We start from the raw sequence: 27543 nt of genomic DNA on the forward strand, positions 1-27543 counted from the left end.
GGTGTGATTTTCACGACCATCGGAGCCGGCGTCGCCGAGTTTTCAGGTGAAGGGAACGAGGGCGGCTAGGGTTTTGGGGGTGGGGTCGTCTCTAAAGGGTCTGAGAGAGATGATGGGGAGAGGAAGGGTTTGGTTTGGGGGGGTATGGTTTGAAGTATATATATATGAAGGGACGGAATGAATCCAGGCCGTTTGATCTGATGAGATCAACGGCTTGGATCCATTCATTAATGGGAACGATGTCGCTTCACTTACCTCGAGACCGGATCGGTCTTTGACTAGGAATGGGTCGGGCCATGGGGCGATTTGTGGCTGTTGGATCGAATGAAATGAATGGCCTGGATCGATAGGCTTGAGACGACGTCGTTTGGTTGAGGCTGGAGACGGGTCAGGGCTAATTGGGCCAGTTCCGAATAAATCACAAGCAACGCAAAACTATTTTATTTTGAATTTTTGGGAGTAGTTCTTGTAGGGCAAAAATCACGTGCTCACATTACTTACCTCAATCCGGTCCAAAATCTATCCCGCGATGCCTTTGCCTCTCGACTTAGCCTCCAGATGCTCCAAATCTAGCCAAAAACAGATTCATACCATCAAATATGCTAAGGGAACAAAGCCCATTCGAAAATAACCAATTTACATAAAAAATCTCGAATTGGCCAAACCCGACCCCAGGGCCCACGTCTCGGATTCAGATGAAAGTTACAAAACTAGAATCATTACACTCTCACGAGTTCATACATACCAAATACATCAAAATCGGACCACAAACGACCCCTCAAATTCTCAAATCAAAGTCTCCAAGTTTAAGCCCTAATTCCCCAATTTTAGGCTTTAAATCGCATAAATTTCAAGTCTAATTAGGTAGGAATCATCATAGAATCGAGTATTGAGTTCAAAAATATTACCTGCAAGTGTTTCCCTTCGATTCCCTCTTCTATCCTTCTCAAAAAGCTCCAAAATCGCTCAATAATGGTGGAAGATAGACAAAAAATCATGAATTTGGCTATTTAAACATTCTGCCCAAGTGAAACTTCTTTCTTCGCGAACACGGTCAAAGCCTCGCGTTCGCGAAGCACAAAAATCCATTGACCACTTATTCCTCTTACGCGAACGCGACCTCCATCTCGCAAACACGATGCTTCCACCCTCCAAGCCTTCGTGAATGCGACTGAGCCTATGCGAATGTGAAGCACAAAATCCTGGGAACCCTGCCGCTCCAACTACTCTACACGAACGCGGGACCTAGATCGCTTTCGCGATGCATACTCATCCTCAACCTTCGCATATGTGGGACCAACATCGCGAACGTGAAGGGAAACTGGCCAGTCTTACTCAACATCTCTTCGCGCACGCGAGGGTCCTCTCGCAAACGCGAAGAGCAAAACTCTGCAACAGAACTGAGGAAAATCTACAACTTCTAAAAATAAGGATTTGATCCGTTAACCACCCAAAACTCACCCGAGGCCATCGGGATCTCAACCAAACATGCCAAAACGTCCCATAACATCATTAAAACTTTTTCCAACCTTCAAAATGCTCAAAACAACAGCGAAACATCAGATAATCATCGGATTTAAGCTTAAGAATTCCAAAAACTTCCAAATTCCGCTTTTGATCAAAAAAGTCTATCAAACCTCATTCGAATGACCTGAAATTTTGCACATGCGTCCCAAATGGCACAACGGACCTACTCCAACTTCCAAAATTCCATTCCGACCCCTATATCAAAATTTCCACTATCAACCGGAAAATGCCAAAATTTTAATTTCGTCAATTCAAGCCTAAATCTATCTCGGACCTCCAAAACCCATTTCGATAACGGTCCTAAGTCCCAAATCACCTCCTGAAGCTATCCAAATCATATGAACCGAATTCCGAGATCGTTTACTCAAAAGTCAACTTTCGGTTGACATTTCCAACTAAAAGGCCAACTTAAGAGACTAAGTGTCTCATTTCTCTACAAAATAACTCCGAACCCAAACTAACCAACACGATGCGATGGAATACAACTGAACAACACATAAAGAAGCAGAAATGGGAGAAACGGAGTGGTAACTCATGAAATGACCGGCCGGGTCGTTATATTCTCCCCCTCTTAAACAAATGCTTGTTCTCGAACTAGTCAAGAAACATACCTGAAGCCTCAAATAGGTGAGGGTATCTACTCTACATCTCCCGCTCGGTCTCTTAGGTAGCCTCCTCCACAGGAGAATCTCTCCACTGCACTTTCACTGAAGCTATATCCTTTGACCTCAACTTTCGAACTAGATGCTCTAAAATAGCTACTGGCTCCACATCATAAGTCAAATCTCTTTCCAAATGAACCGTGCTGAAGTCCAAAACATGAGACGGATCACCAATATACTTTCGGTGCATAGAAACATGAAATACCGGATGCACACTCGATAAGCTGGGTGGCAAAGTAAGCTCATAAGCCACCTCTCCAATCCTCCGAAGTACCTTAAAAGTCCCAATAAACTGAGAGCTCAATTTGCCCTTATTGCCAAATCTCATAACACCCTTCATGGGTGAAACCTTCAGTAGAAACTTCTCCCCAACCATGTAAGACACATCACGGACCTTCCTGTTAGCATAACTCTTTTGCCTCTACTGCATTGTACGAAGCCACTTCTTAATCGCCTTCACCTTTTCCAAAGCATCCTGCACCAAGTCTGCACCCAATAGTCTAGCCTCACCCGGCTCAAACCAACCAACTGGAGATCTATATCGTCTCACATACAAAGCCTCAAATGAAGCCATATGAATACTCGACTAATAACTGTTGTTATAAGCAAACTCCGGAGCGGTAGAAACTGATCCCATGACCCTCCAAAATCAATAACACAAGCGGGCAACATGTCCTCTAATATCTGAATAGTGCGCTCAGACTGCCCGTCCGCCTGTGGGTGAAAAGTTGTGTTCAACTCAACCTGAGTACCCAACTCTCTCTGCACGACTCTCCAAAACTACAAAATAAACTAAGTACCTCTATCTGAAATGATGGAAACCGGGACACCATGCTGACGAACAATCTATCAAATATAGATCTCTGCCAACCGCTCTGAAGAATAGGTAGTACAGACAGGAATGAAGTGCGCGGACTTGGTCAGCCGATCCACAATTACCCAAATAGCATCGAACTTCTTTAAAGTCCGTGGGAGCCCAACTACAAAGTCCATGGTGATCCACTCCCACTTCCACTCTAAAATATCTATCTGCTGAAGCAAGCCACCCGGTCTCTAATGCTCATATTTCACCTGCTAACAATTGAGACACCGAGCCACAAATCCTACAATATCCTTCTTCATTATCCTCCACTAATAATGTTGCTTTAGATCCTGATACATCTTCGCGACATCCGGATGGATGGAATACCGCGAGTTATGGTCCTCCTCTAGAATCAACTCCCAAGCCCATCCATATTGGGCATACATATCCGGCCATGCATCCTTAAAACCCCATCATCACCAATAGTCACATCCCTGGCATCGTCGTGCTGAACTCTGTCATTAAGGATAAGTAAATGAAGATCATCATACTAGTGCTCTCTGATGCGATTAAACAAGAAAGACCGAGAAACCACACAAGCTATGACCCGACTGGGCTCGAAAATATCCAACCTCACAGACCGATTGACCAAGGCCTAAACATCAACTGCAAGAGGTCTCTCCCCAATAGGACTATACGCCAAAATCCCCATACTCACCACCTTCCTACTCAAAGCATCGACCACTATATTGGCCTTCCCTGGATGGTACAAAATAGTAATATCATAGTCCTTTAGTAGCTCCAACCATCTCCGTTACCTCAAATTGAGATCCTTTTGTTTGAACAAGGGTTGGAGGCTACGATGATTAGTAAACACCTCACAAGACACACCATAAAGATAATGCCTCCATATCTTCAACACGTGAACAATGGAAGCCAACTCCAAATCATGAACGGGGTAGTTCTTCTCATGGAGCTTCAACTAACGAGAAGCATAAGCAATAACTCTACCCTTCTACATCAGCACACACCCAATACCAACTCTCGAAGAATCACAATACACTTTGTATGAACCTGAAGCTGATGGAAAAACTAACACTGGAGTTGTGGTCAAGGCAGTCTTGAGTTTCTGAAAGCTCTCCTCACACTCATCCGACCACCTAAATTGTGACGACCCGGCCAGTCATCTCATGAGTTACCGCTCTGTTTCACCCATTTCTACATCTTATTGTTTTTTATCGGTTCTAGGCATGATCAGGTTGGTTGGCTTGGGTTCGAAAAGGTTTTGAGAAGGTTTGAGACACTTAGTCTCTTTGGAGGAAGCTTAGGTTGGAAAAGTCAACCGGATGTTGACTTATGTGTTAGATGGCTTGGATGTGAGTTCCAAGGGTTCGGATAGCTTTGGGAGGTGATTTGAGACTTAGTAGCGTGATTGACATGTGTTTTGGAGGCCCATAGTAGATTTAGGCTTGAATTGGCGAAAATGAAATTTTGGCATATTTCGGTGGATAGGTGAGAATTTTATATATGGGTCGAAATGGAATTCCTGGAGTTGCAGTAGTTCCGTTGTGTCATTTGGGATGTGTGTGAAAAATTTCAGGTCATTCAGACGTGGTTTGGTTGGGTTTTTGATCAAAAGTGTAATTTAGAAGATTTTGGGAAACGTAGGCTTGAATCCGATGTGTTTTGGTTGTTTCGATGTTGTTTGAGGTGGTTTGAAGATTGGTACAAGTTTGAATGGTGGTATAGGACTTGTTGGTTCTTTTGGTTGAGGTCCTGGGGGGGCCTCGGGGTGATTTCGGATGGTTGACGGAGAGTTTGGAGTTTTGGTGACTTTGTAACTTTTTCTGGTTGTGTTGTTTACGCACCTGTAGATTGGGGACCGCAGGTGCGAAGAAAATGGCCGCATAAGCCGAATGGTCCAAGGAGGGCGGGAGCTACAGAAGCGGCTAGGTGAGCGCATATGCGATAGCGCATGTGCGGGTAAGGTATCGCAGAAGCAGAAAATGGACGTTTAAGTGATTTGCACAGAAGCGCACCTGGGACCGCAGGTGCGGGTTTGTGACCGCAGAAGTGGTTTAGCCGGGCAGAACATATAAATTATTTTATTTGCAAATTTCGGGGTTATTCCACCATTTTAAGTCGATTTTGGAGCATTTTGGGCGATTTTGAAGAAGGATTTCAAGGGGATTTCATTGAGGTAAGGGTTTGGACCTAAACCCCGTTTCTATGGTGCTATTTCATAGATTAAAGTGGTAATTAATGGAAATCAAGGGTTAAAAATTGGGAAAACTAGGGCTTGGTATTGGAGACCTAGACGTGAGGATTTGAGGAACCATTTGTGGTCGGATTTTGGTACTTTTGATATATATGAACTCGTGGGGAGATAAGGAATATATTGATGTAAATTTTATCGAATTCTGAGACATGGGCGGGTTTTGGTAATTTCGAGATTTGTATTGTAAATTGATTATTTTCGCATGGGCTTCGTTCCCTTAGCGTATTTTGACATCGTGATTCAGATTTTGGATAGATTTGACGCAAGTTGAGGTCGATTCGAGGGGCAAAGGCATCACGGGCTATAGTTTGGACCGGATTGAGGTGAGTAATGATTGTAAATGTTGTCCTAAGGGTGTGAAACCCCGGATTGCACATCGTTGTGCTATATTAAGGTGACATACACACTAGATGACGAGTGTGAGGTTGTGCACTGTTGGGGATTGTGACTTAGTCCATCTCGAATGATTGTTTTACCGTGTATTTGATTGAAAACTATTTGCTATCATTATGTTTTGGGTTGAATGCCATATTTGGTCCTCGTGCCAACTATTTGAACCCTTAGGGGATTTTACTAATAATTCCTCACTGTTTTGACTTTATACTTATACTCAGTCATGTTATATTCTACTATTCTCATAACTCAGCCATCTCTACTCTGTTTTAACACTTAAAATGATATTTTAAATAATATTTTGGGCTGAGCATCATGTTTTATTGTTGCCCGAGTGGCTTGTGAGAATTTTGACTGAGTAAGGCCGATGGCCTATGTTGTGAGGAAATACCTAATTATGATTATGAGGCCGAGGGCCTGAGATTTGTACGCCATGAGGTGGCTTGTTGATATGAAGCCGAGAGACTATGTGATTATGCCACGAGATGGCTTGATATTGCACTTGGGCCGTAAGGGGCCCCTCCAGGAGTCTGCACACCCCCAGTGAGCGCGGGTACCCATTGTGATGTGAGATATAGCCCGAGGGGCTGGTATTGTTCCATGTGTTGCCCGAGGGGCTGATTCTGTGGTATTGTTCCCGAAGGGCGGTTCTTTATGTATTTATCTTTACTAATTGCCTGTCATTCACTTGCTTAAATTGTTAAAAGGCATTCCAAAGAAGTTTTAACTGAACTAAAGTGGTTTTACCTATTTTTCATTATTTTATTGTTTTACTTCTTCTTTATAGTCTGTTGATGTGCCTTTACGTGGTTTCTTATTACTGAGTCTGCATTTATTATTATTACTCACTGAGTTGGAGTACTGACTTTACTCCCTACACCTTGCGTGCAGATTCAGGCCCTTCAGGTCCTGCTGGCAAGGGTTTAGAGCCTCCAGCAGATTATGGAGTTCACGAGGTAGCTGCTCGACGTTCGCAGCCCAGTGTTTCTCCCCCTTATCTCATTTCTTTTCTCTTGTTAGTGACTCTGTAATAGCTGTGTAGACACGTCAGACTTGTACTATATTGATAGATGCTCATGACTGGTGACACCCTGATGTCGGGCTGTATTGGTTTTAATTTCCGCAAATTGTAATGTTCACTACTTATTTTGGGATTTTATCCTGTTAAAGACTTATTACTTATTATTTTAATTGCTTAAAAAGAAGTGGGAATGTGTTGGTTGGACTTATCTTCACAAGAGGTGCCATCACGACCGGGTCTGGGTTTAGGGTCGTGACATGAATGGAGCACCCTTTTGAGTTAATTTAGTCAAGGGTGATGCTATAGATGATAATCCTTGAATGAACCAACGATAATAGCCCGCCAAACCAAGAAAGCTGCGAATCTCTGTAGCTGAGGACGGTCTAGGCCAACTCTGAACCGCCTCTATCTTCTTCGGATCAACCTGAATACCCTCACTAGACACCACGTGACCCAAGAAAGCCACTGAACTGAGCAAAAACTCATATTTGGAGAACTTTGCATAAAGCTTCTCCTCCCTCAACCTCTGCAACAAACTCTCAAATGCTCCGCGTGCTCCTCCTGACTATGCGAGTATACCAGAATATCATCAATGAAAACAATCACAAACGAGTTGAGATAAGGCCAAAATATATTGTTCATCAAATGCATGAATGCTGATGGGACATTGGTCAGCCCAAAATACATTACAAGGAACTTATAATGACCATATCGGGTCCTGAAAGTTGTCTTAAGAATATCCGAGTCCCTGATCTTCAGCTGGTGATACCCTGAACGGAGATCAATCTTGGAGAACACTCTCGCTCCCTGAAGCTAGTCAAATAAATCATCGATACGAGGCAAATGATACTTATTCTTGATTGTAATTTTATTCAATTGCCTGTAATCAATGTATATTCTCATCGTGCCATCTTTCTTCTTCACAAATAGAATAAGCGCATCCCAAGGCGACACACTAGGCCGAATAAACCCCTTATTAAGGATTTCCTAAAGCTGCTCCTTCAAATCTTTCAACTCCACTGGTGGCATACGATACGGTGGAATAGAAATGGGTTGAGTTCCCGGCACCAGATCAATACCAAAATCAATATCCTTATCCGGTGGCATGCCCGACAGGTCTGCAGGAAACACATCAGGAAAATCCCTCACTACAGGAATATAATCAATACTAGGAGCCTCTGCATTGACATCCCTCACAAAAGCTAAGTATAAAAGAAAACCTTTCCCGGCCTTCAAGAACGAAATCACCCTACTAGGGACAAAATCAGTCGAACCTTGCCACTCAATCTGTGGCGCACCCGACACAACTAACGTTAATGTCTTAGTATGACTGTCTAATATAGCACGACACAGAGATAGCCAATCTATGACCAATATCACATCAAAGTTCACCATACAAAACAACAAAAGGTCCACTCGGGTCTCCAGACCCCCAATAGTCACCACACACGATTGGTACACACGGTCCACAACAATAGTATCGCCCACCGGAGTAGATACACAAATAGATGAAATAAGAGACTCATGGGGCGTATCCAAATAACGAGAAAAATATGATGACACATATGAAAAAGTGGAACTGGGATCAAATTACACAGAGGCATCTCTGTGGCAGACTAAGACAATACCTGTAATTACAGCATCTGAAGCATTAGCATCAGGTCTAGTTGGGAGTGCATAGAAATGGGCCTGACCACCACCTGATCGACCCCCCCCCTCTAGGGCGACCCCTAACTGACTGTCCACCACCCCTAGCTAGCTGGGTGGTAGGTGGAGAGGTAACTGGTGCTAAAGTCGATGGCTGATTCCTCTGCTGAGATGAACCCCTAAGACGAGGATGACACTACCTCCACATATAACCCAACTCTCCACACTCATAACAACTCTCTGGTACTGGAGACGGGGACTGAAGGGAACCCCTAGCACGGGGATGACTAGCAGAAGAACCTAGAATAGAAGAGCCCTGAATTGATAGAGCAGAGGACAAACTCTGGGCTGGAAGGGCACTGAGTGATGAATGGCCCTGATGAGAACTATGAGAACCATGACCCGATGATGCCCCACAATAACCCGGGCGAGCGGACTGAGCATGCCTGAATGGACAGCCTCTGTCGTGCTGAAACTGACCCCGTGAGGAGTACCATTGAATCCACCCTGACCACAAGGCCTCTTAGCCTCCCTCTCAATCCTCTCCTAACCATGAACCATCTCAATATATCAAGCTATGTCAACAACCTCATCAAAAGTAGCACCAGATACTCTCTCTCTGGTCACAAGTAACCGAAGCTGAAAACCGAGGCCATCTATAAACCTCCTGATCCTCTCTCGATCTATGGGAACCAACCAGACCGCATGACGAGCCAACTCAGAGAACCATATCTCATACCGCGTAACAGATCTGTCACCCTGATAAATCTGCTCGAACTGCCTGCGCAGCTCCTCTCGGTGAGACTCAGGTACAAACTTCTCCAGAAAGAGAACAGAGAACTGCTGCCAAGAAAGGGGCGCTACGTCAACCGGCCTATGCCTCTCGTAATCCTCCCACCAACTGAGTGCAGCCCATGAGAACTAGAAAGTAGTGAATGAGACCCCATTGGTCTCCAGAATACCTGCGGTCTGAAGCATCCTCTGACATTTGTCCAAGAAACCCTGGGCATCCTCGCCCTCTGCACCACTGAAAGTCGGAGGCTGAAGTCTACCAATCCTCTCCAACCTACGCTACTCGTCTTTTGGTATAACAAGAGCTACATAGTCCTGAGCAGTTGTAACCGGCTGGGCTGGAGGTCCCCCCGGTGTTTGAAGTCCCTACACGACCTACTCAGGTGTGCGAGCGGCGTGAGTCGGAGTGCCTCCCCCGGCCTGAGAAGTAGATGAGATTGTAGTAAATGAGACCGCCTGAGCTAGGCTAGTGCACACTAATAGAATCTGGGCCAGGGCTTCCTGGAGGCCTGGAATCACAATAGGAACAGTCGGTGCCTAAGCTGGTACTGCTGGAGCGTCCACAACTGGGACCTGATCATAAACTGGGGTGACTGGTGGATCTACAGGTGCTTCCCTAGCTACAGTGCGGGCTACACCCCTGCCCCTACCACGACCTCGACTGTATTCTCGGCCTTTGGTGGCCCTAGCTGGTGGTACTGGTGGTAGTCCATCCTGACCGGTACCACGTGTCCTCACCATCTGTGAGAAAATAGAATAACATAAGTTTAGTACTAGAATCAACAGATTCGCACGACAAGAATTCAAGAATATGAAGTTTTTACTAAAGGTTCTGCAGCCTCCCGAAGATAAGTACAGACGTATCTGTACCGATCCGCGAGATTCTACTAAACCTGTTCATGACTCGTGAGACCTATGTAACCTAAGCTCTGATACCAACTTGTCATGACCCTAAAACGGACCCGGTCGTGATGGCGCCTATCGTGGAACTAGGCTAGCCGACACAAATCCCAAAACCAACCAAACATTTATAATAAGTCATCTAAAACCATTAACTAGCTAAGATCCCATAATATAAGTTAAAATAAATAGTGCGAAAACACAACACTGCCCAACATCGAAGTGGCACCAGTCATGAGCAACTATAACTCGTCTAGGAATAAGAAAAAGGACAACATAGTCTGAAAATAAATGCTAAAACAAAGCTGAAAAAGATAAGAAGGAGAAACACTAGGTTGCGAACGCCAAGCAGCTACCTAGTCAACTCTGGAGACCTGCTGGAAGACTGATCAGCACTCGCTATCATGACTCGAGACTCCTGGATCTGCACACAAGGTGCAGGGAGAAATGTGAGTACGCCAACTCAGTAAGTAATAAAAATAAAGGCAGCCGGACATTAAGAAAACACGTAAACTACGTCATAATGCTACAACAAAATAGTATAAGTACAGAACAATGCAGTAAAGCAATAAAACTCGTAAAAACAACTCAATTCAGTAGAACTTTTTAAAACGTCTTTTAATAGTTCCAAACGAGTGATGAAAACAGTGATAAAAGATTAGAAACGTAAGCAGCCCATCAGGTTACCTCACAAATTACTCGTAATCAGCCCCTCGGGTAATAACATGAAACAACAATAGCCCCTCAAGCAATATCACATCTCACACTAGGTATTCGCGCTCACTAGGGGTGTTCAGACTCCGGAGGGGCTTCTACAGCCCAAGCGCTATCATAAGCCATCTCGTGGGATAAAAAATTAGGCCATCGGCCTCTCATATATCACAAATCAGTACATATGCTACGGCACGCAGCCCGATCCCATTATATCCTCACAATACAGACCCTCGGCCTCAATCAGTCAAAAATCTCTCCAGCCACTCGGGCAACAGTAAAATACGATGATCAGCCTAAAATATCATTTAAAATGTCAAAACGAAGTAAATGCAGCTGAGTTATGAAAATAGTAGAATACAACATGATTGAGTACAAATACGAAGTCAAAATAGTGAGGAATAGTAATAAATATCACCTAAGGGTCCAAAACAGTTGGCACGAGACCCAAATATGGCATTCAGCCCAAAACATGGTAATACTTTCCAAAACACAATGATATCAAATAAGTTTCAACCAAATACGCGACTTAATAGTTATACGGGATGGACTAAGTCGCAATCCCCTACGGTGCATGACCCCACATTCGTCATCTAGCGTGTGTGTCACCTCAAAGTAGCACAACTATGTGAAATCTGGGGTTTCATACCCTCGATACGATATTTACAATCATTATTTACCTCAATCTGGTACAAACTCTAGCCCACGATGCCTTTGCCTCTCTACTCGGCCTCCGAATGCTCCAAATTTAGCGAAAAACAGATTCAAACCATCAAATATCTTAAGGGAACAAAGCCCACTCGAAAATAACCAATTTACATAAAAAATCCCGAAATTGGCCAAACCCGACCTCCGAGCTCATGTCTCGAATTCCAATGAAAATCAAAAAACTAGAATCCGTACACTTTCACGAGTTCATACATACCAAATACATCAAAATCCGACCACAAACGACCCCTCAAATCCTCAAATTAAAGTCTCTAAGTTCAAGCCCTGATTCCCCGATTTTAGGCTTTAAATCCCATAAATTTCATGTCTAATTTGGTAGGAATCACCATAGAATCGAGTATTGAGTTCAAAAATCTTACGTTCAAGTGTTTCCTTTCGATTCCCTCTTCAATTCTTCTCAAAAAACTCCAAAATCTCTCAACAATGGTGGAAGATAGACCAAAAATCGCGAAAATGACTATTTAAACATTCTACCCAGGTGAAACTTCCTTTTTCACGAACGCAATCAAAGCCTCGCATTCGCGAAGCACAAAAATCCATTGACCACTTATTCCTCTTACACGAACACAACCTCCATCTCGCGAACGTGATGCTTCCACCCTCCAAACCTTCGCGAACGTGACTGAGCCTACACGAACACGAAGCACAAAATTCTGGAACCACGCCGCTCCAACTACTCTACGCGAACGCGGGACCAATATCGCGAACGTGAAGGGAAACTGACCAACTTTACTCAACATCTCTTCGCGAACGCGAAGAGCAAAACTCTGCAACAAAACTGAAGAAAATCTGCAACTTCTAAAAACAAGGATTTGATCCATTAACCACCCGAAACTCACCCGAGGCCCTCAGGACCTCAACGAAACATGCCAACACATCCCATAACATCATTAAAACTTGTTCCAACCTTCGGAACGCTCAAAACAACATTAAAACATCAAATGATCATCGGATTCAAGCCTAAGAATTCTAAAAGCTTCTAAATTCCACTTTCAATCAAAAAGTCTATCAAACCTCATCCGAATGACCTGAAATTTTGCACACGTGTCCCAAATGACACAACAGACCTACTCCAACTTCCGCAATTCCATTCCGAACCCTATATCAAAATTTCCACTATCAACCAGAAAACACCAACATTCCAATTTTGCCAATTCAAGCTTAAATCTATCCCGGACCTCCAAAACCCATTTCGATCATGCTCCTAAGTGACAAATCACCTCCTGAAGTTATCCAAATCATAAGAACCGAATTCCTAGATCGTTTACTCACAAGTTAACTTCTTGTTGACTTTTCCAACTAAAAGGCCATCTTAAGAGACTAAGTGTCTCATTTCTCTACAAAACCACTCCGAACCCAAACTAACCAACACGATGCGATGGAATACAGCTGAACAACACATAAAGAAGCAAAATGAAAGAAATGGAGCGGTAACTCATGAAACAATCGGCCGGGTCGTTACACATTGTTACTAATTAAGTTTAGTAGTTTATTACAAACCAAAAATTAATGCTACTTTGAATTACCCTTCAAAGTCATTAGCAAAAAGTCTAGATTGGATTAATCTAATGGCTTATAATTTCACTTCTCCTAATCTTTCGCGTGTAACGCGACCTCATTCTGCATTATTAGATCAAGATTCCGGAAAAAATGTTAGTAGAAGTGCTGAAATTAAAGATTCTTTAAGTCTGGAATTCCCTCTAAGAAAATAGTTTAGGGTTGCCATTTTTCGGATATGCATGGAGATTATTGAATAGGGAAAAATCATGATTTAAATGCACCGGCCAGAGGACCTATTGGTGGTGGAGATTGATCAATGGGGGTATAAAGAAATAAGTGAATTTTGTGTTAGGGCAACAACAACATTTGATGCTGATATTGTTGGGAATTATTGCTATTTGGGAACAACATGGATTAATTTTGATGAATTTAATACCATTTTTACTAAGGTTGCTTTTGCTAAGAAGAATGGATTGCTGGGTTATTTTGCATGGCATGTTGGGGACTTGGGGTGGATAATAAATGGACTCTTTCTGAAAAAGGTTAGAAAATTAATCTGTTTTTACGATATCAGTACAATTTAATCTGTTGTAGTAAGTTGATTTTCTGTAGAAAGTTATTTTCTTAATTATTTTTAATTATTTTATATTATAATGTAAAAACACTTCACACAATCAGCATAAAAAATTTAAATTCAAATACTATAAATTAATTATCTTATATTATAATGTAAAAACACTTCACACAATTGGCAAAAAAAAATTAAATTCAGTTACAATCTATTTTGGTTAATTAAATTAATTTTCTTGTAATTTTTATCCTTGTTATTTTGGTAGCATCGCAAGCATGGGAAGCTTAGGTTGGATTTCTCTTTTTGGTTAAAATTGGATTATTTGGCCTTGGGACATCTTTATTGCAGTCAACTTTGACTAGGAGATTTGTTAAAAATATAAATAAAATAAAAACTTTGAATAGGAGAGATGATATTCATACTTCATAGTAGCTTGAACTTTTTTCTCGTTTTTATGTGATCCAAAAGTTTCCACATATACAACAATAAAAGCTATGTACTACACGTTTAGATTAAGCTTGTTATGTTTTTGCTTCCACATTCAGAAAATAAAATAAAATAATTTCAAAGGTCAGCCATGTCAGACCTTCTTTCTTCATTATTATTTTCTTTTTTGGGAGTATCTTCCTTATTTTTTTTTTTTTGGTAATTCTAAAGAAAATTAGCAACCGCTACCCTTCGGGTACGCACTGGGTAACTTGCTCACTGTATAATAACCCGCAAACCACACAGAAAATGTAAATTGCATTAGGCAAGTCCGGTATGACGAGCTCTGACTGAGGAGGCAACTGGTGGGGAATATCGATCCCAAGTCTAATCCTATGTATGAGAAACTACTTGCCCAACCAACTCAGCTAACCCTTGCAGACATCTTTCTTATTTGTTCCAAATGATTTTTATATACATTTTTTACGGTTCAAATATGTGACCAACTCATCTAAAGCTTAAATTTGGGTTAATCACTTGTAAACTCATTTTGATAATGAGTAACGACGATGACTTAAACTCAACACTTCTGTCTTTTGAGATACTATATTTAAAAAGTAAAGTTTAGGCTTAATTCTAACTTAAAAGCTAGTGAAAGTTAATCAAGATCATATAAAAAGACAAAATAACTCTCTACCCGCATCTCAATTTATGTGATAAAATTTAATTAGGTACGGAATTTAAGAACGAGAAATACGTTATCTAGGCAATTATTTGATCCATTAAATGGCATACCTGCTACACTATGTAATACTAGAAGTTATATTGTGTGCCACACACAACTGATATTAGTTGTGTGAGACTCCTTTTTATCTCACAAATTTGTTGACCCCAATCTTATACTTTGTCGCGACCCTTTTTCTCGCGAAATTAGGTTTATGACATTTGGGAGACAACTCGTTCCCGTTCGGGGATTGAATTTTGAATTGAAGAGTCGCTACTTAATGATTAAAGTGCATTAGGACACTAGGAGGGGTTTGTTTTGAGTAACCAGAGATTGGGTAATGGCTTGAAATTATCCCAAGGGGAAGGTGTTAGGCACCCCTCAGGATCCACTAGTGTAGTTCTCGGCCAAACTATTGTTGTGACTTAAGTGCAAATAACACATAGGCAAATGAAAGCTTCAAATAAGAGGGGATTTTCACGTAATGGTTACAAATAAACAAAAGTAAGAAAAATGAACTAAAAGGAGTTGATTTTCTTAAAGGAAATGGTTTAAAAAGATTTAAAAGAAACAAAGAAAACAAAAGGAAGGGGGGGGGTCCTAGATTTATTAATAATATGAATCACCTCACACAACATCCGGTAATCACTCCTCAGTGAGGAGCTACACGTGATATTATCGCGGGGTCATCATATCCATATCTATCCTTTCCCACCCCGTTAAGGTATTAAAGCGTGGAATAGTCTCGTTTACTTATGCATGCTATTACCCGGCCCGATCCTATCATCCCTGGAGGTACTTGGGACTACTAATCCTAAAGGGAGGAGGTATTGAGCTTATTTGTGGTTTCAAAAGGTAAAATACTAAGGCGACAAACAAAACACATATAACAAGTTTGGGGAAGCATATAAACAAATAAAAGGGCTCAAACATACCTCATTTAAACCAAAGAAAGCACATAATGTAGCATGACTTGCATGTACTGTTTAGGGTCTGATTAAAACCTAAATGGTGGAGACAGATTGATTTATTACATAGTTCAGATAAGAAACCCGAATCAGGCCTGCCTGTTGGTTGTAGCTGATAAAGGTCTGATTCAGTTTATAAACTTTCACCCTATGGTTTGCCTAAGTGTTAGACGAAGACCCCTATAGGCATGATATCTACTGATTCCAGAAACAATGAAACAAACATGAATACATACTAAGAAAATCGTCTATTATTAAAGAAAGGCGAGTTTTAATAAAAGAGCATTCGTCATTGTTAATGGTTTTAGACCTATAAGCAAGTGAAACGATTCAGATTCGATTAAGGCTCCTATAGGCATGCTTTCTATGTGTTGTCAATTTTGGAGACATATATAAACATAGTAAAAAATGCAGAAACCTTATAGGCATGACATCTAGATGCTGAATTTCGTTTAAAGCCTATGAACATGATATCTAATTGCAGTTGATTATTTAAGATCTACGAACATGTTTGCCTGATGCAAGATTCAGAAAGAACCTATAGGCAGGATATCTACATGATGTGCAGAAATTCAAAAATTCCTATAGGCATGATATCTATACGCTTATGCAAAAGTTCAAAAATGAACTATTGGCATGGTATCTATATGAGAATGCAAGATTCCTATAAACATGGTATCTATGCAGAAATTCATAAACTCCTATAGGTAGGTTAGCTAGACGCGAATGCAAGATTCCTATAGACATGGTATCTATATGAGAATGCAGAAATTCATAAACTCTTATAGGCAGGTTATCTACCCTTTTTGCATACATAGTTACCCTCCCTCTTCACTGACCATCCCCGAGAGTTTTATTAAAAATTATTACAACCCAGAAAAAAAGTAAAGTAAAGGAAAATATACATCAGAAATTAAAAAGTATAACCAATGAGAGCCTGATTCAGACTTCCTGTCTGAAGTATGAAGTAAATCAACTCCAAGAGATCATATTTCAAAGCCTTTCTCTTATTTGGGGTGTGTCAGAGTTCCCTAAAAGTCTCATATGAACTCCGGGTAGTGCTTACACCCAAATGTATCACGGATTAAGCCATAGTGCAGTGTGGAAGGGCCAGCCTTCAGGTGTCCAAGTTCAGAGGGAGCTCGAGGTCCCAAGGCAAGGCTCACAAGAGGGGGCAGAACTTAGGGACTAAGAGAGAGTGCAAGTGCAGAAGTAGGATTCTGAAAAGGGAAAAGGGATAAGGGAAGCAGCTCACATCATTACACATAAGGGTATAGGGGAATGGGAAGTTGCAAGAGGCGGGTTGAAGGGCATACCAGCAATGGGAGATGCTGGCACACCCTCTGGCATGTTTGCTTAGAGGTCAAAACCCCAGTGGTTCAAACTTAATTCATGGACAACAACTTACATTGCCATGCCTTAAGTTACCACTCAAAACACATAGGGGTGATAGAGGAATGGGGGTTCATAACAAAACACACATAAGGAAATCAGCATGCTAATTTAAGTTCTGAGATATACAGAAATAGCAGATGAACATGATACAAAAGCAATAATTACACATTGTTGTGGTGCTAAGAATTAAATTAGGACATACCAGTTTTCAGGGAAACAAGTAAAGGAAAAGCAGTAAGTCTTGTAAAACAGGCCACAGTGCAGTCAAGAAGAGAATATTATTATGAGAGAGTATGAGTTCAAAAGGATTCTAATGTTGTAGTGTGTGAAGAGGGTCGTGCCTTTTATAGTGTAAAAATCAGGCAGAAATAAGGCAAGAAAAATAGTTAAGGAACTGATTGTCAATAAATTACATAAGGCTTCCCTTAATTAAGAGATTCAGATTCGAACGGGTGAAAACCATTTAAGGAAAGAAATTGAGTAAGCACTTTGTGCACAACATGCAATTAGGGGCAAATACATAAAAAGTTATTTAAGGATAAGGTTTTGAAATACACGGTTTGTGCAAATAAGGTAAGAAAATTAATTAACAAACAGTAAATCAAAAGAATCTGAGATTTTGCATGAATGAACCGAGTGAAAAAAAGATGAAGAAGGGCTTTAACTTAGGCCGAGTAACAGGGAGAATCAGCAAACAATGGAAAGAAATCAATCAAGCCATATTCGGAAGGAAGTTTGCACTAATTGCAAATTTTGAAAACCATTTATAGGAAAATTCATCATATATAAGGAGCATGTGAGCATGAAAGAAGACTGTCGCGTAAATCAGTAGAAAAAATTCATTGTAGAAGAGTTTAGCAAAAAGTTACCATTGTATGAAAACAAAGATGTCCAAACTCAGTTCAGAGACTCAAAGTCCGTCTGAAAGAGTTAAGGGAACTAAAATAAAATCCTAGTTCAATCAAACCTCGGCAGAACCCCCAAATTCTAGGGTTTCCACCGTGAATCAAGTACAGAGATGAGGAGGCAAGTAGTCGAATCGAAACATGTTTAGAGGTTTCAGAAAAGAACTGAAACTTCTAACATGCTTCTTCCAGCAATAGAACTCATGAATAGCATGTAAATATAGTAGAGGGGTTCAAGGCAAATAGAGCAAAGAAACTAATTCGAAAAATGATAAGAAAAGACTAATAAGAACAGTAGAAGAAAGCATGCTTAAGAAGATCATTTTAAAAGAAACTTAAACAAAGTTCAATAGAAAAAATAGTAAGAACACTTAAGAACACGGTAGAAGAATACAGTAGGCGAAACATACCAGAACATATTAGAAAAGCATACAAGAACATAGTATAGAAAGCACAGTAGAAGAACATACAAGAACGGAACATAGAAAGTACAGTAGAAGAACATACATGGTAGAAGGAAAACATAGAACACAGTAGAGGCAAATACACACAAAAGAAAAGGAAAAGAAAGTCAGAGAAACACTTAAGCATTTTCAGAAAACCCTAAATCGTAAAAGAAAGACTTTGAAAAGTAATTTTCGGAAGAAAAGTTAGGGATATCGTTTAAAAACTCAAAGAGAGCACAAATACACAATGGATCTAAAGAAATCGGAGAAAACCTCGAAGGTTAGGGTTTCATAAGAACCCTAGAAATGAGAAAGGCTTTGAAAAGGTCACCGATCTGAGTCGGAGAGGTCAGAACTAAGCTCAAAACACCATGGTACGCCGGAGCAAGGCCAACGATGACTCTGGAACCTTGAATCGGCAGAGCTCTAGGTGCAAACCTTCAAGGCGAGGCCTTGAATCTTCAGAGATCAGGTGTGTAAGAGCAACAAGAGGTAGGTATGAGACTCCTAGAGCCCTGGAAGCCATGGATTCCGGTGGCTTTCAGGGTGGAAGCTGTGAGAGGCAGCTAGGGTTATGAGAAGACTCGAGAGAGTGTTTGGTTTCAGAGGCGTCTGAGGTTGTGAAATGGTTAGGGTTAGGGGGTAGGTCGGGATTAAAAAAGGAAAGGGTATTTGGTGCCATTGATCATTTTGATCAATGGCCTGGATTAATTGAGTAGGTGGGGCAGTTTTAACAGGGTTGGGTTTGGTTCGGTTCAAACAAGGATTGGGTCAGGGTAATTGGGTTTAAAATTGGGTTCAATTGGAGTTTCAAATAAGGCTAAAATTGAAATAAATGGGGCTAACATTTAAATAGTCATTTCCCTTATTTATTTTATAAAAAATAGTAAAATAATTTCTAAAAATAAATTAAAGGTACTAAAATGATTAATAATATGTAATTATCAAATTAAAAATACTTGAGTCAATTTTATAATTATGAAAACAATTAAATCTTAAAATAGGCTAATATCACAATTATACGTAATTTAGCTTTAAAAATACTAAACACATTTGTAAAAACATGAAAAAATTATTCTAGCTGTATTTTAATATAAATATCAAAATCCAATAAGTGAATCACCCAAAATGATAATTTTGGGGATAATTATTGAGTTTTTCTTGATAAAATAGGGCAATAAATAGATTTAAAAATTAAGAAAAAAATAGTAAAACCTTGGGACATACTTATATATGCATATACCTGCTATTTTGAAAGTATTTTGCATATAAATAATATACAGGAAAAAATTGGGTATCAACAGTTGCCCCTCTTTACTTGTGAAGGATGAAAGAGTTATCGGGTAAAGATATGATGGCCAATTTTGACCGAACGGAATGGTTTGAAGAATTTGACCGAGCTCTAGCTCCTAAGCTGCCTACATATCCTTGGTCTTATAGGAATTAGGCTATATGTAGTCTAGGATCCGTCGGCGGAATATGCCAATGGAGATTTTTCAAGACGGAGGCGATATTTGGGTTAGGATGGATGGTTAAAGTCTAATAGGGCTGCGGGAACTGGAGCGGGATTGCTCCTGCTGAGACGGTCATTGCTCGCCGGTTTACCTGCAAATGAACCATATGTTGTGCGGAAATTTAAATATGATGCAAGTTCCCTTCGGACCATGAAATGTTGTCTTTGGACGGTTAGGATGATGTCCCCAGACCATGACGTACTGGGCCATAAAGCGTATAATAAGGATTCGTATGCCATGAAATGGTACTCTCGGGCTATGATAATGATGCCTCCGAACTATGATGCCTTTGAATAATGATATGCAAAAGATAAAAGGGGTCCTCAGGCCATGGCATGGCGTTCTCGGGCTATAAAAATGGTGCCTCTGAACAATGACGCCTTCGGATGATTTGGCGATCTTTCAACCTATGAGATGCAGCAGGTGGCCATCTTTCAGCCAATGCAGATGTAAATAAAGTGACAATCTTTCAGCCAATGCAAGATGTAAATGAAGTGGCGATCTTTCAGCCGATGCAAGATATAAATAAAGTGGCAATCGTTCAGCCATGCAAGATGTAAATAAGGTGACGATCTTTCAGCCGATGCAAGATGTAAATAAAGTGGCGATCTTTCAGCCATGCAAGATGTAAATGAATTGGCGATCTTTCAAACATGCAAGATGTAAATAAGGTGGCGATCTTTCAGCCGATGCAAGATGTAAATAAAGTGGCAATCTTTCAACCATGCAAGATGTAAATAAAGTGGCGATCTTTCAGCCATGCAAGATGGAGGTAGAGCTTAACCTCGGAAGGAAGAATGGTAGCCTTATGTAATGTAGAGAATGCAGATGGAGACAGAGCTTAGTCTCGAAAGAAAGAATAGTAGCCTTATGCAATGCAGAGAATGCAGATAGAGGTAGAGCTTAACCTCGGAAGGCAGAATGGTAGCCTTATGCAATGCAGAGAATGCAGATGAAGGCAGAGCTTAATCTCGGAAGGCAGAATGGTAGCCTTATGCAATACAGAGAATGCAGATGGAGGTAGAGCTTAACCTCGGAAGGCATAATGGTAGCCTTATGCAATGCAAAAAATGCAGATGGAGATAGAGCTTAGTCTCGGAAGGCAGAATGGTAGCCTTATGCAATGCAGAGAATGCAGATGGAGGTAGAGCTTAACCTCGGAAGGCAGAATGGTAGTCTTATGCAATGCAGAGAATGTACATGTAGGTAGAGCTTAACCTCGGAAGGTAGAATGGTAGTCTTATGCAGGAAGTAAAAATGGCAAATGGCAATAGAGTTTTCTTAGCTGATAGTGGATTGCGGTATCATGATTGCTGGGGATATAGTGCCTGATGGGGACACTATTGTGCAGATAGCAGTTGCGAGCAAGTGCAACGGCTCGGAAGTTGTATTCTTGAACTTTGTGAGTGAGCGCATAGTATATTTGATGATTTTGCAACTCAAGTGCCTACAAAAGAAAAATCGTGAGTTTGTAAAGAGGGAAAAGTTAGTTCGTATCCTCGCTGGCTTTGCTTGACCTGCTCGTCTTTGATCTGGTGATACTGTACGTATCATTGGGATAACGTTGATAAACAAGGCAATTTTAGTAATAGCATGCATGATTTAGTAAAGAATAACATAAGTGCATAATTAAGAATAATTTTCTTTAGATGAACCGACGACTGCGACGTGGTTCAAGACATTGCAACTTCGTTTGTTTTGGAATTTTGAGGGTCCTCCTCAAAATTCTGCCCCAGTTTACAGGGATGCTGCTCTTGACGGCTGTTAATGACAAATGGCTGGAATCGACTTTGGAACCCTCCTCAAAATTCTGCCCTAGTTTCTAATAGCGGGGGAAATAGAAATTTTATTGAATTGTGACCGAACCTATAGGGTTGCCTACGTATCCCCTCTTAAATGGAAATTAGGTCAGGCGTAGTTCAAATTACATCATAAAAGAAAGCATAAAGGTTACACATAGTATCACTTGACTGCGTCTGAATTGATCGGCTTTGGCCAGATTTCTTCGTCCATTTCTGCAAGTATGAGGGCTCCTCCTGTTAGAACCCAGTGAACCATGTATGGACCTTGTCAATTGGGAGAGAATTTCCCTTTGGCTTCATCTTGATGTGGAAAGATTTTCTTTAACACCAGCTGCCTCGGTGTGAACTGTCTTGGCTTGACTCTTTTGTTGAAGGCTTTGGACATCCTGTTCTGATAAAGTTGACCATGGAAAACTGCATTCATTCTCTTTCCATCTATAAGAGCTAGCTGCTCGTAACGATTCTTCACCCATTCTGCATCGTCTAGTTTTACTTCCTGTATGATTCTTAATGAGGGAATTTCCACCTCGGTGGGAATGACTGCCTCTGTACCGTAAACCAGTATATAGTGGGTTGCTCCTGTCGATGTGCGGACTTTGGGATTGTATCCCAATAAAGCAAATGAGAGCTTCTCGTGCCACTACTTATGCTTCTCTATCATTTTCCTTAGTATCTTCTTGATATTCTTGTTGGCAGCCTCTACGGCTCCATTCATCTGAGGTCTGTAAGCTGTAGAATTCTTGTGTTTGATCTTGAAGGTTTCACACATGGATTTCATCAAATCACTGTTGAGGTTGGAGCCATTATCAGTAATGATTGACTCTGTAATTCCAAGTCGACACATGATATGTTCGTGGACAAAATCCACCACGACTTTCTTAGTCACTGCCCTGTAAGATGCTGCTTCAACCCATTTGGTGAAATAATCAATTGCTACTAGGATAAACCTGTGCCCGTTTGATGCGGCGGGTTTGATTAGTCCGATAACATCCATTCCCTAGGTGGCGAACGGCCACGACGAGATTATTACATTAAGCTCATTTGGAGGCACATTTATCAAGTCTGCATGTATCTGGCAGCGGTGGCACTTTCGGACATACTGGATGCAGTGTTTTTCCATAGTCATCCAAAAGTAACCAACTCGGAGTATTTTCTTTGCTAAAACAAAGCCATTCATATGTGGACCGCAGGTCCCTGCATGAATTTCCTCTAATAGCCGGGATGCTTCCTTTGTGTTGACACACCTTAATAATCCCAAATCAGGAGTCCTCCTGTACAGGATTCCTCCGTTGTGAAAGAAATTGTTCGATAACCTCCGAAGCGTGCGCTTCTGAATAGCGTTTGCGAGCTCTGGGTATTCTCCTTTTGCCAAGTATTCCTTGATATCATGAAACCATGACTTTCCGTCTGCTTCTTCTTTGACATAAGCACAGTAAGCGGGCTGATCATAAATCTTTACCGGAATGGGATCAATGAAATTCTTCTCTAGATGTTGTATCATAGATGATAGGGTAGCCAGTGCATCAACGAATTCATTCTAGACCCTGGGAACATGCTGGAATTCTGTCTTTACGAACCTCTTTCTCAACTCCTGCACATGATGTAGATAAGGGAGTATCTTGGAGTTCTTGGTCGTCCATTCTTCTCGGACCTGATGTATAAGCAAGTCTGAATCCCCAATTACTAGCAACTCTTGGATGTTCATGTCAATGACCATTTTGAGCCCTAAGATGCAGGCTTCATACTCGACCATATTGTTGGTGCAGGGGAACCTGAGTTTGGCAGACACTGGATAATGCTGACAGGTTTCTGATACTAGGACCGCTCCTACGGCAACTCCTTTGAAATATGCTGCTCAATCGAAAAACATTCTCCAACCGTCATAGGATTCTGCAATGTCTTCTCCTATGAATGATACCTCTTCATCAGGAAAATATGTTTTCAGGGGTTCGTAATTTTCGTCCACGGGATTTTCAGCAAGGTGATCTGCTAGTTCCTGTCCTTTGATTGCTTTCTGAGTCACGTAAACAATGTCAAATTCACTCAACAGGATTTGCCACTTGGCCAGCTTGCTAGTGGGCATGGGCTTCTGAAAGATGTACTTCAAGAGATCCATTCTTGATATGAGATATGTAGTATAGGCACAGAAGTAGTGCCTCAAATTCTGAGCTATCCAAGTCAAAGCACAATAGGTGCGCTCTAACAGAGAATATCGAGCCTCGTACAGGGTGAACTTCTTACTAAGGTAATAGATGGTCTGCTCCTTCCTCCCTGTTTCATCATGCTGTCCCAGAACACAACCAAAGGCTCCATCCAATACTGCAAGGTAGAGTAATAGAGGTCTACCCGGCTCAGGCGAAACTAAGACTGGTGGTGTTGATAGGTACTCCTTGATTCTGTCGAAAGCTTTTTGGAAATCATCAGTCCATGTGGTAGCGGCGTCCTTCTTTAACATCTTAATGATCAGCTCACAGATGACCGTAGATTGTGCTATGAACCGGCTGATGTAGTTATGTCTTCCCAGGAAGCTCATTACGTCCTTCTTGTTCTTTGGCGGTGGCAGTTCTTGAATAGCTTTGACCTTAGATGGATCCAGTTCTATCCCTCGATGACTCACAATGAACCCAAGTAGTTTTCCGGCAGGAACTCCAAATGCACATTTTGCGGGATTCAGTTTCAGGTTGTATCTTCTTAGTCTGTTGAAGAACTTCCTCAAATCTTCCATGTGGTCAGTGGCTTTCTTGGACTTTATGATGACATCATCTACATACACCTCAATCTCCTTGTGTATTATATCATGGAAAATAGTAGTCATGGCCCCTGCATTCTTTAACCTGAATGACATCATCTTATAGTAATACATCCCCCACAGCGTAATGAAAGCTGTTTTCTCAGCATCTTCTTCGTCCATCCAGATCTGATGATATCTAGCGAAGCAATCGACAAATGATTTCAACTCATGCTTGGCGCAATTGTCCCACAAGATATATATGTTCGGCAAGGGTAAGTCGTCCTTTGGACTGGCCCAATTGAGATCCCGGTAGTCGACAAAGACTTTGACCTTCCCATCCTTCTTCGGCACCGGCACAATATTGGCTAACCATGTCGGATATTCTACTACCCTAAGGACCTTAGCTTTGACCTGCTTAGTGACTTCTTCTTTGATTTTCAGACTCATGTCGGGTTTAAACTTTCTGAGCTTCTATTTTACCGGTGGACATGTAGGATCAGTTGGCAGTTTGTGGGCCACAATAGATGTGCTCAAACCAGTCATGTCATTATATGACCAGGCGAATATGTCCTCATATTCCTTCAGAAATTCTGTGTATTCTTCCTTTTCTGATGGTGACAAGTGAACGCTGATCCGAGTTTCTTTGATATTTTCTGCATCTCCCAGGTTAACGATCTCGGTCTCGTCCAGGTTGAACTTAGGTCTGTTCTTAAAATTTTTAAACTCTTTAACAATATCTTCCGGTATATCTTCCTCGAAATATATGTCCGTTTGTTGCGTTGTCTCGTTGCATGTCATAGCCATTGGTTCATCAAGATAGGTAATAGTAATGCTGTATAGGTAAATTAATGAGGAAAAATAATAAGAGTAAGATTTGTAAGAAAACCAAAATGCTTTGATAAATTTCATAACTGTTTTGAACATTGGAAGATCTTATTGTGAAAATTCAAAAATGCGAAAGGAAAATCAACTAGTAAAAATAAAAGATAGTGCATGATGCTTTGTTCAGCCTTGATACTCCGAGGCTTTCTGAGCTCTGGTGAATCTGATGGTCCAATTGTTGAGGCATGTTCCTCCCCCTCCTCCTCGAAAATGACACAACAATCCATGTTATCATCTTTTAAGAACAAATTCCTTACTGCTGCCAGTGCTTCCTCTTCTTCCAACCCATAGATAACATCGACCAGCTGGAAAGTCTGCTTCAAATGTGGTATTGGCTGCTCCAGCGGGTAGTATGGACCATGCCATAGTGACGACCAGTTGTTGAATTCCTCCCAAGTATACTCATATCCCAGACCGAAAGTGGTGCCATGTTTCTTCAGTTTGATAGGCTTGGTGATTCCTTGGAGGTTCTTGCCAAGTCCCTTGCAGGTTCATATCCGCACCAATTTAGTATGCTCTCAATTTTGTGGTCCCACTATTTGTCTTTGTCAACGGCGTTAACTCACTCGATGTGGTGATAGGTTTCCCCGCCTATCCTTCTCCTTCCTCCAATCACTGGGATGGTTTGGCGACTGTATATGGGATTACTACCGTCACCGTGAATGATCACCTCTTGGTGGTTTCATTCAAATTTCACCACCTGATGTAGTGTCGATGCTATGGCACCCGCGGCATGAATCCACGGCTGTCCCAATAGCAAGTTGTAAGATGTCGGTACGTCTATAACCTAAAAATCAACGTCGAACCAAGTAGGCCCCATTTGCAAACACAAGTTGATTTCCCCAATGGTGGATCTTTGAGAACCGTCGAAAGCTTTGACGTTGATGGACACATCCTTGATCTCACGCAAACCCTTTCCCAATGTTCTGAGTGTTACCAATGGACAAATATTGAGGCTGGACCCTCCATCAATCAGGACCCTAGTGATAAAATAATCTTCGCATTTCATGGTGATGTGCAACGCTTTGTTGTGACTCAACCCTTCTGGTGGCAGCTCATCTTCATGAAAAGTGATCTTGTGACTTTCCAACACCTGCCCTACCATGTTTGCCATTTTTCCTCCGGTGATGTTGCTTGGTACATATGCCTCACTCAGCACCTTCAAAAAGGCATTCTTATGTACGTCAGAACTTTGCAGCAAAGCTAGGATAGAAATCTGTGTCGGTGTTTTGTTCAGCTGATCAATGACTGAGTATTCCTTGGCTTGTATATTTCTCCAGAGATCATCGAGCCCGGTTTCAGTGATGGTCAGCCAACCAGAGGCCTTCTTACTCGACTCAACTAAATGCTCCAGAGTATAAACCCTGTCGGTTCTTGTCATAACCTGTGCCGCAACTGTTTCCCCGAATTTAGCTTTCCCTTTCCTTCTCGCCTCGGCTGTGTAATCCCAAGGTATGGCATTTATATGGAATGGTGTTACAGCCGACATTGTTACTGGGATGGAAACCTTTATTCCGAATGGAGCATGTATTTTGGAGGGTAAAACTACAACTTCAAATGGTGCGGGTGCATTTACTGGAGACCCAAACTCTACCTCAATTAGTGTTGGCGTCTTTTGGGCGGGGGGGGGGTGCTTCAAACGTAAGTGGTACAAACATGTTTAACTCGGCATCCCTAGAAGGCTGAGGCTGGACTACAATCGGATTGAGGGTGACTATTGGCTTTTTTGGTTCGTCACCTTCTATGATTAAACCGATCGATCCTTGGGATCCCAATCATCCTCTATTTCAATCATGTGAACACCTCCACCCTTATGGTCCGATAGTGGGTTGTTGCGGACGTTCGGAGTAGGCTCCTTTGCTATAATGACCTTGTTATCGATCAAAGTCTGGATCTTATCTTTCAGAGAGCGACATTCATCAATGGTATGTCCCTTCATGCCGAAATGGTATGCACAGGATTTATTTGGATTGACCCACTGAGAAGGGTTTTTAGGGGTTATAGCAGGGATAGGGGTGACATAACTAGCAGCTTTGAGCCTTTCGTACAGCTGGTCGATCGATTCAACAATGGCGGTATACTATTTGGGGGGTCTGCGATCGAAATTTGGTCGAGGTCTAGGAAAGTTTTGATGTGTGGGAGGTGATTGATAGTGGGATGGCTGAGCATTGTGGGCTTGGTAGACATGTGCAGATTGGGAATATCTGGGTGAAGTAG

The 27543-nt window shown here is 41.5% G+C and overlaps 1 protein-coding gene across 1 annotated transcript; it reads right to left on the reverse strand.

The window, feature by feature from the left end:
* Positions 1-2190: 2190 nt before the first annotated feature.
* On the reverse strand, positions 2191-2565 carry LOC138880733 (uncharacterized). The gene has a single exon (XM_070160906.1). The coding sequence runs from the start codon at positions 2563-2565 to the stop codon at positions 2191-2193; it is 375 nt and encodes a 124-aa protein (XP_070017007.1).
* Positions 2566-27543: the final 24978 nt, after the last annotated feature.

Source organism: Nicotiana sylvestris, chromosome 11 (assembly GCF_000393655.2).
Source record: "Nicotiana sylvestris chromosome 11, ASM39365v2, whole genome shotgun sequence".
Taxonomy (NCBI): domain Eukaryota; kingdom Viridiplantae; phylum Streptophyta; class Magnoliopsida; order Solanales; family Solanaceae; genus Nicotiana; species Nicotiana sylvestris.